The sequence below is a fragment of the Scylla paramamosain genome, chromosome 47, assembly GCF_035594125.1.
Source record: "Scylla paramamosain isolate STU-SP2022 chromosome 47, ASM3559412v1, whole genome shotgun sequence".
Taxonomy (NCBI): Eukaryota; Metazoa; Arthropoda; class Malacostraca; order Decapoda; family Portunidae; genus Scylla; species Scylla paramamosain.
In genome coordinates this window covers 3,767,501-3,777,500 of record NC_087197.1, presented here as the reverse complement: position 1 = coordinate 3,777,500, position 10,000 = coordinate 3,767,501, and the positions used below count along the sequence as shown (strand labels likewise).

At 43.7% G+C, this 10,000-nt stretch overlaps 2 protein-coding genes across 4 annotated transcripts in view; one reads left to right on the top strand and one right to left on the bottom strand.

Annotated features, from left to right (window-relative positions):
* Positions 1-1,617: 1,617 nt before the first annotated feature.
* On the bottom strand, positions 1,618-7,148 carry LOC135094924 (putative ammonium transporter 1). Its single transcript, XM_063995437.1, is given in 8 exon segments — positions 1,618-1,841; positions 2,662-2,766; positions 3,035-3,329; positions 4,292-4,528; positions 4,905-5,002; positions 5,005-5,103; positions 5,999-6,235; positions 6,815-7,148. Coding segments are annotated over 8 exon segments (1,368 nt in total). The 5' UTR covers positions 6,903-7,148; the 3' UTR covers positions 1,618-1,632.
* Positions 6,091-10,000, top strand: part of LOC135095006 (protein big brother-like) — a 34,254-nt gene continuing 30,344 nt past the window's right edge. The window contains exon 1 of one of the 3 annotated variants that reach the window (XM_063995601.1): positions 6,091-6,232. The gene's annotated coding sequence lies outside the window, so the exon portion shown is untranslated. The remainder of the gene's footprint in view (positions 6,233-10,000) is intronic. The other 2 variants (XM_063995599.1, XM_063995600.1) reach the window with 2 other exon arrangements.

Below are 10,000 nucleotides of genomic sequence, written 5' to 3'. Positions count from 1 at the left end.
ATTCCTTCTATCTTCGTTTTCTTTCTGTTGTGTAAATTCTCTCTCTCTCTCTCTCTCTCTCTCTCTCTCTCTCTCTCTCTCTCTCTCTCTCTCTCTCTCTCTCTCTCTCTCTCTCTCTCTCTCTCTCTCTCCGTATTTTTCATCCTTCCATTCTTTTCATCTATGCTTCTTCATTCTCTTGTTGTATAATAGTTTTCTTCTTTTCCTTTTTTTCCGCCTTTTAATGTTATATAAATCTTTTTTTTTTCTTTTTCTCTACCTCACTTTGATTTTTATTCCCTCATTCATCTGTGCTTCTTCATTCTTTTTGTATTATACTCTTTTTTTTTCTATATTTCCTTACTTCTGCTTTCTTTAGGTGTACGATATGTAGGCAGGTAACCAGCGTGTGTGTTCGGCGGCGGCGGCGTCACGGCTCACCTGATCAGTGCACAAGATTTAAATGCATTTGTTTGATCAGGTAAAAAAAAAAAAAACAACAACAACCAAAAAAAAAGTTAATAAATGGAAATTTTTAGATAACAGTGTCGTTTCTTATCGTTTCCCTTATTACTTTTATCTCTAGAGCAAGCTGATCACGAGTACTTTCTTCCGACTCCCCGAACAGTGAGGCCAGGACTTTCTTGGTGATGTCAATGTTTCCATCAGTGCTCGATGTTCATGGTAATCACAGGTGTATTGGTAAATCACTGCAGGAAAACACCAGGACAGGAAGAGTGTTATTATTGAGAGAACGAAAAAGCTTCACGTTCAAAAAAATAAACTGAATCATGAATAAATTTAAATTGTCTTGTTTTAAAAAGCAATTAAGATAATTTATACTTTTTTTTATACAATTTGTTTACATGTCCTTTATAAATCTACACTAGGTATGTTCGCTCTCACAGTTTTGTGGTGCCAATGACTTGTACTTTCTCCGCCAGGTGTTCAATACGTTCCTTTAACTCTCCATCTTTCAAGGGGTTTCAAGACACTTATCCTTCATTTTTTTACTACCGCTTTGAACCCTTGTATGACTGGCATTTCGGTATTCCTTTGTATTTATTTATTTATTTATTTATTTATTTTTGGTTGCCCTTGGTCAGTGTTCCCCCTACATTAAAAAAAAAAATCTTGATACTCCCTCCCGCCCCGCTGCTTTCCGTGCATCCAAACTCCTTCACGTCTTGTCCTGCCGTCCTTATCTCCTCCTTGGTCAGCGTCTTCTGTTTGTCGGCTGCATTTGTCCTTCACTACCGCCATTTCCGTTGGTTTCTCACTCGTAATTCCGTCTATTCTTAGTGTGGTCAGTGCTGCTTCGCCTTCAGCTTCCCGTCCACACTAGAACAATTTCAGTTGGTCAGTTTGTCAATTGTGTTTTTCATCATCCTTTCTTCTCTTCAAATCGTAACGTAATCTTGACTTGCTCTCTCAGATTCGCTTCCATCATTAGACTGTCTCCACCTCCTCTTTTTCTTTCCTTTCTCGCTTCCTCACTGATGTTTAACCACTCTTCATTTCAGCTACACTAACTCTCGCTCCCTCGTAAACACCACTGTGAAAGCATTCGTTCGTAAATCAGGTAATTATATAGTTAGGTAGTTAATGAGTTATCTACTTATTTACTTAGTTTTCTATCATGAATTGCGTCTACTACAACTTCTCCATGACGAAACCTTCATTGATGTGACCCTGTGACCTCTGATGGCCGGCTTGACTGGCGTGACCCGTGATCTCGGCCAGCTCGTGGAGGTCAGCGGAGGGTTGGTGGGGGCTGGGGGCAGGAGGCAGCGACAGGCCGTTGTGGTGGGGGTGGTGGGGAGCCTGGGGGCGCCACGAGGCTGTCATGTTGGGAGGCAGGTCTGTTTGAGGGAGGAAGTTGTTAAGATTTGTAGAAAGAAAAAAAAAATAAACAAATAAATGTGGTTCTTAACACGACAACGAGAGAAATAATAATAATAATAATAATGATAATAATAATAATAATAGATAGATGGATAAATTGATAGATAGATAGAAGGAAGGTTGGGAATTAAAAAAAAAAAAAAAGTGGAATGAGAAAGGAAAATAACATGATGAAAACAGAAGATAAGGACGAAGAAAAGGAGCAGGGACAGGTGTACGAATATGGACAGAAAGATATGAAAGAAGAAGAATACAAAAAATTATACAAATTATTGTGAAAACAGGATAACGAATGATAACTACACAACATTCATAGATAACCAGAGGAACAGAAAGAAAACGCACGCAGCTTCCATGAAAGAAAACGTGAGACATAAGGAGGAACTATGGTAAAGATTGTTACTAAGACTGACCATAGGCTGTTATTACTATCGTTTTGTTATATCATCGTTACTATATCATTCATAAAAAATAAAAATAGAATAATAAACAGTGCATTCAGTTTACGAATACAACAACAACAACAACAACAACAACAACAACAACGGTGCACTAAGTTAATGCAGCCTGTGAAGAATTATAAACACTGCATTAAGTCTACGTATCTGTTGTCATCATTATTATATCTTCCCTTACAACAACAACAAACAAAAACAAAAACTAGAATTATCAGATCAATAAATTTACAAGAGAGAGAGAGAGAGAGAGAGAGAGAGAGAGAGAGAGAGAGAGAGAGAGAGAGAGAGAGGAAAAACTGAAAGGGTTGTTAAGACTGACCACTGTCGTCTTGGCACCCTTTAGAGGAGGCCGTGAAGGAGTACTGCCGCTCCAGCCACGCCTCCGCAGGGTACGCCGGCTCCCCGTGCTTCAGGATGTCCATGCCTGCAGGAGGGAGAGTGCAGGAGGGTTAGGAAGGAGGAAGGATGCGGGATGTGAAGGAGGGAGAGTGTAGGAGGCTTGGGAGGAAAGAAGGATGCAGGATGTGAAGGATAGCAGGATGTGGACAGAAAGGATTTACCAGTGTCGTTTTTCTTTCTTTCTTTCTTTCCTTCTTTCCTTTATACAATAGGTACTGTAGTAGTTAAGTTACGGAGAATAAAGCTACAATGACCAGTACATCCTTGACACACGCACACACACACACACTAACCTTGCATCTCCATATCCACAGACACGCGTAGCCAGCCGAGGTGTCTAAGGGCGCCGAAAATGATGAGACACAAGCCCCCCGCCCACGCCATGATAGCCAGCGCGCCCACGAGGTTCCAGCCCAGTGTAGCGAGGGAGCCGCCGCGCACCGCCCCTCCCTCCTGCAGCAGCCCCACCGCCACCAGCCCCCACAGCCCCCCGCCCATGTGCACTGCCACGGCGTCAAGGGGGTCGTCCACTGGGGGGGCAGGGGGCGGTGGGGGATCGGTTTGTGGGTGTTTTGGTGTTTTGTTTGTTTGTTTTGTTTTGTTTGTTTACGTGTTTTTTTTTTTTTGCTTGTGTGTTTTCTGGTTTATGTTTGTTTGTTTGTTTGTTTGTTTGTTATTGTTGTTGTCATTGTTATTATTATCATCATCATCATTATTGTCTTTATTACTCTTATGACTGTACACACACACACACACACACACACACACACACACACACAGAGAGAGAGAGAGAGAGAGAGAGAGAGAGAGAGAGAGAGAGAGAGAGAGAGAGAGAGAGAGAGACCCAACCAAACAGACATAGAAACACAAAAACAGATAGACAAAAAAATGAGAAAAATAGAAACAAACCAACCAACAAACAAACAAACAAACAAACAAACAAACAGACAGACAGACAGACAGACAGACCAACACGCTCAGGTTCCCGCGTTCTCACCTGACAAACGAGGCAGAAGGACGTGCAATGCGAGGAAGATGAGCCCCGCCACTACGCCAGTCAGACACGACCCCCACGTAGGCAGGACATTGCAGCCCGCGCATATGGCCACCTGCACACACACACACACACACACACACACACACACACACACACACACACACACACACACACACACACACACACACACACACACAGGAATTAATGGTTAAGTTGTAAAGGAAGTTCATTAGATTCATTATCCTATTCTTTTTTATTTCAATCTCTCTCTCTCTCTCTCTCTCTCTCTCTCTCTCTCTCTCTCTCTCTCTCTCTCTCTCTCTCTCTCTCTGTTAAACTATTCCCTCCCTCTGTTTCTTCCTCCCTCTTTCCCTCCCTTCCTCCCTCCCTCCCTCCCTTCCTCCTTCCATCCACCCATCCACCCATCCACCCTCTCCCCTTCTCTCTCCCTTCCACATCCCTTCACTAACCAACCACACACACACACACACACACCCTCCACTAACTACCCAACCACCGCCGCTAACCACCGAACCACCTAACTACCACCCACCATAGCAGTTAGGGCCCCGTTAAGCGCCATTAGGAAGGACCAGGTGGAGAGGCGCCCGCAGAATCTGGACCTGTAAACTAGAAGCGCCGTGACGCCCCCACAGCAGCCGGAGATGACGGTGTTCACGACTGCCTTCGCCACTGCCCCCGCGTCCCCCTCGTGGCTGATGGACGCCTGTGACCCGCCGTTAAAAGCCAGGAAGCCGAAGAGGAGGATGAAGCCGCCCAGTGCTGCCAGCTAAGGGTGGAGGTGAGGTGAGGTGAGGTGAGGGTTGTTTTGGTTCAGTTTCCTCCCTTTTTTTCCTTCCTTTCTTCTCTCCTTCCTTCCTTCCTTCCTTCATTCATTCATTAATTCATTCCCTCCTTGCCTCCCTCCCTCTCTCCCTTATTTCTCTCATTCATTCATTCACTCATTCCCTCCCTTCCTTCTTTCCTTCCTTCCTTCCTTCCCTCTTTCCCTCCTTACCTCCTTCCTTACTTAATTTCCCCATTCCCTCCCTCCCTCACCCTTCCTTTCTTCCTTTCATCCTCTCCTCCCTCCCACAGATTCACCACCTTTCCACCCCTCCTCCTTTCCACCACGCCTCCCACCCTCACCCCCCCAACTCACTCACCGGCACAGAATGACCCCGCAGGATCTTCCCAGTGGGGCCGAAGCGACCATAGCGTGGCCCCAGGATGACAGAACCCACCAATGCCGCCACGCCCCCGTTAGGTGCACCACCCCCGACCCTGCGAAGTCCTGGTAAGGGGTGCCCGCTAGCCAGCCGTCCTCAGACCACGCCCAATGAGACACCACAGGGTACACCACAGCTGGGGAGGAAGAGAAGGGGAGGTTAGTGTGTGTGTGTGTGTGTGTGTGTGTGTGTGTGTGTGTGTGTGTGTGTGTGTGTGTGTATGTGTATTCTTGCGTACTTAAACCTCACACATCCGGTTCCCTTTCGTGTGTGTGTGTGTGTGTGTGTGTGTGTGTGTGTGTGTGTGTGTGTGTGTGTGTGTTCACCTGTTTTCTCTCACCTGTATCTTATTAGCTGACCTGTTTACCTGTTTACCTGTCTCTATCCATCTTCTTTTAAATGTGTTGTTTACCTGTCCGTTCACCTGTCTCACTTACCTCTTTATCTTTTATCTTTCTGTGTATGTCTAATAATATTTCACCTGTGTTTACCTATCAGTGTCTACCTGTGTCTACCTGCGCCAGTTTCCCTATGTATGTGTTTTCCTGTTTATTTTTCATTGTGTTTGCTCATGTGTCTGCATTTCACCTGTGCTTACCTTTCAATTCACCTGGTTATCTTTGTGTCCTTACCTGCCCTTCCCTGTGGCTACCTGTCAACTTACCTGCCTACCATTCCTGTATGATGTACCTGTGTCTTGAATGTGCTTACCTTCCCCTCCTCTGCCCCTCAAACCGCATTTTATCTGTCTCACCTGTCTCCCACCTATACTCACCTGTCCACTCACCTGCCGCTCACCTGTGTTCGCGTGTTTATCTTTCTCCGTGTTTACCTGTGTGTCTACCTAAATATCACCTGTGTTTAACGTTTATTTTATGTTTGTCTTTGTATATTTACCTGTACCTGTGTTTGTTTATTAAGCCACCTCTGCGTTTACCTGTGTTTACCTGTTCATTTACCTATATGTTTAATCTTTCTCTGTGTTTACCTGGCCTGCATCTTACCTGTCCTTACCTGCTCATTTGCCTCACCTGTCAGCACCACGGAGTAGATGAGATAGGCGTGGAAGGCGCATCTCTCCGCCATGGACCCTGACACTATGGTGGCGGCGGTGGCGGCAAACACAAATTGGAAGAACCAGAAGGCCAGCCGCTCGTCCTGCACGCCCACGCCCGCCCACAGGCTCGTCCCGCAGAAGGGGTTGCCGCGTCCAAAAGCTAGGGCGTATCCGACTACCCAGTACGCGATGCCCCCGATGACTGTGGGTGAGTGGGTGTGTTGGTGAGTGGGTTAGTAAGTGGGTGCTGGTCTTTTTTCCTTCCTCTCTCCTGTTTTCCCATCTAGTTCCCTCTCAGTTTCCCTTCATAGCATACTCACACGCATCTCTCGTCTATTTTTTTTTCTTTTTCTCCTCTCTTTTTTTCCTCAGTTTCCTCTAGTTCTGTTACTTTGTTTTTTTTTTGTTTTTTTTTTCCTTCCCTTCTCCTCTTTCCCACTTGTATCCTCTATTTTTATCCTTGTTTGTTTTCCCCTCTTTTCCCACCTAACTCCATCACTTTACTTTTTCCTTTATTTTTCCTTCCCCTCTCTTTGTTTCCCCATTCAGCCCCATTTAATTCAGTGACTACTTTTTTTTTCCTTTATTTTCCCTTCACTTCTCTTTTTCCCACTAGTAAATTTCTTCTATGTAGCTTTATTTTTTACCCCATCTATTCTTTTCCCCTTCCCCTCTCCTCTTTTCCCATCTAATCCTGTTACTTTGATTTATTCCTTTATTTTATCCTTCCCATCCTCTCTTTTCCCGCCAGATTCCTCAGACACTGCTCTCTCTCCCTCAGCTTACTCACACACGTCCAAAATGTTCTTGATTAGGATGTTTGTCGTGTTTTTGGACCTCACAGCGCCCGCCTCCAGGAAAGCAAACCCACATTGCATAACTGGAAACAAGACAAAAGTTAGTATTCCATTTGGCAACAGTCCCGCGCACCCCCACTGCTTCTTCCCATAGGCTTTCGTTAGATGAGGCTACGCACGGGTTTTCAAAGGTGTTTTTTTTAAGGTTTGGGGATAGATTAGCAAGGTTTCTATATTATTTAAAGGAAGAACAGTTTTAAGAGGCTCTAGTTGAAGTGGTATGGGTTTTTTTAAAGGTGTTTTGACGGTTCTAGTGACAGATCAGTAAGGTTTATGTATTGTTAATAGGAGAAATACTCTTTTAAAGGGTTTTAATTGAGGTGATGCGGGTTTTTAAGGGTGTTTTTACGGTTCTATTGTTTTTTTTTCTTTTTGTTTTAAGACTGAAAATATGTAGATGAAAGTATTAGATCTCTATTTTAAACAAAGAACATACCTATTACTTACTGCTACTACTACTATCACTATTACTATTTTACTTTTATCATCATTATTATCATTTTCGCTTTATTTACTTATTTATTCCACACACTACTACAGAGAGATGGGTGAGGGGAAGAGGACAAGGAAGTTACAGCAGGAAGGGGGAAGGGAAGGAGTCACAGGCGAGGAAGAGGCGTAGGTCACGGGGAGTGGAGGCTGCGACATCGTACTCCGGCAACCTCAATTATCGTACTCTGGCCTGTATTCTGAAACGCTGTGCTCTGTCACCACGACCATTTTCCAAGGCCACAGAGATGGTTAGACGTGTTCTTAAGAGTGGTCCTCCTGGTAATAGTGTAGAAATCTTGTTAATATGTCACTGGAACCGTAAAAAAACACTCTTGAAAACCCATGTAACTTACTATAAACAGGAAACCTTATAGATAAATATAGATAGATAAACAGATAGATAGGTAATGTGTAGATGGGGGGAAAAGGGTTATCCAGTCTCATTATCCTCCCTAACCTACCCTACGTGAGCTTATTGTTTAAGATAAAGAATAGGGGAAGGCAAGAGGAAGAGAGGGGGAGGAAGGGGAGGAAGTCATAAGGGGAGAGAAGGATGATTAGCCTAAAGGAAGAGGGGGAAGGGGAAAGGAGAAAGATGAGGGAGATAAGAGAAAGGAAGGGATGAAGAGGAGGAGGAGGAGGAGACGAAGGAAGAGAGACAATAAAAATAGAAGATAGAGAGGAGGAGGAGGAATACGAATAAAGAGAGGAGGAAGAGGGAAAAGATATAAAGGAAGAGAAGAAAGAATATGAACAGAAAGAGAGGAAGAAAAGGGAAAGGATATAGAGGAGAAGGAGGAAAATTAGAAATAGAAGAGAAGATGAAAGGTATAGAGGAAGAGAAGAAGGAAGAATATAAATAGAACAGAGGAAGAAAAGGGGAAAGATAAAGGAAGAAGTAAAGGAAGAATAGAAGGAAATGAGAGAAATATGTTAATTAATGATCTTTCCTTCCTTCCTTCCTTATTTTCATTCTTTCTCTCTTTCCTTCCTTCCTTCCTTCCTTCCTTACTTCCTCCTTCTCTCTTTCCTTCCTATTTCCCTCAGACCCAGAGAGAGAGAGAGAGAGAGAGAGAGAGAGAGAGAGAGAGGTGTAAGAAGACAATAAACAAAGAAAACAAAACAAAACACCAAGGATAAAAAAAAGAAGAAAATGATTAAGAGAGAGAGAGAGAGAGAGAGAGAGGGGGGGGGCCAATACTCACAGAATATAATTGTTCCCATGGTAAATAAAAAGAACACGTCAATATTGTTCTTTAAATGTTCTAAGTCTTGTTCTATTTCCTCCAGTGTTCTGTTGCCCATCTCTCTCTCTCTCTCTCTCTCTCTCTCTCTCTCTCTCTCTCTCTCTCTCTCTCTCTCTCTCTCTCTCTCTCTCGGGACACTTCCACTCTCCCCACGTGTTCCAGATAGACTGACGGCGTTGTGTATTTCTCTCTCTCTCTCTCTCTCTCTCTCTCTCTCTCTCTCTCTCTCTCTCTCTCTCTCTCTCTCTCTCTCTCGACTCAATAATTTTCTTGTTTATGATTTTTATTGTTTTTTTCTTCTTTTTTTTCTTTTCATATTTTTTTCTTCTTTAGTTTGATTTTTGTATCCGGTTTTTTTCTTTCTTACTTTTCTTTGGTTTATCTTTTTCTTCCTCTTTTATTTATTTTTTCCTTCCTTCCTTCTGTGTCTTTGTATATCTGTCTGTCTGTCTGTCTGTGTATATATCTTTGTGTGTGTGTGTGTGTGTGTGTGTGTGTGTGTGTGTTTATCTTGCTGTTTTATCTCTCTCTCTCTCTCTCTCTCTCTCTCTCTCTCTCTCTCTCTCTCTCTCTCTCTCTCCACGGTAGGGAAGTTATTTTTTGCGTTCCAGTCTCGCTCCAGTGTCTTAACCTCAATTGCGTGTGTGTGTGTGTGTGTGTGTGTGTGTGTGTGTGTGTGTGTGTGTGTGTGTGTGTGTGTATGGGAGGTGACCTTGTGTGTAATGTATGTATGGCTGTTTGTGTGAGCTGAGTGTGTACGTGTGCAAATGTGTGTGTGTGTGTGTGTGTGTGTGTGTGTGTGTATTGGTGGTGATGGTGGTGGTGTTTGTATGCTGTTGTTGATGATGGTGGTCTTCTTCTTTTTCTTCTTCTTCTTTTTCTTCTTCTTCCTCTTCTTCCTCTTCTTCTTCTGCTTCCTTTGTATTTTCCCAGGACATTTTCTCAGCCTTACTTACTTTCTCTCTCTCTCTCTCTCTCTCTCTCTCTCTCTCTCTCTCTCTCTCTCTCTCTCTCTCTCTCTCTCTCTCTCTCTCTCTCTCTTTCTAATTCCTTGAGACCTATTACATATAGCACACCACTTCCTCCTCCTCTTCCTCCTCCTGCTCCTCCTCCTTCGTAAACCGGAATTATGCAAGTAAGTTTCGAAAAAGATGAAAAAAAAAGTTCGAAAGAATGGATGGATGGATGGATGGATGAGTGGATGGGTGGATGGGTGGATGAGTGGGTGGGTGGAAAAATATTGCAAGTTGGTGATTTGTCGGAAAGAAACATTATAATTTATGGGGCGTGCCTTGGTAGTGTTGTTGTTGTTGTTGTTGTTGGCGGTGGTGGTGGTGGTGTTGTTGTTGGCGGTGGTGGTGGTGGTGGTGTTCTGCTTCT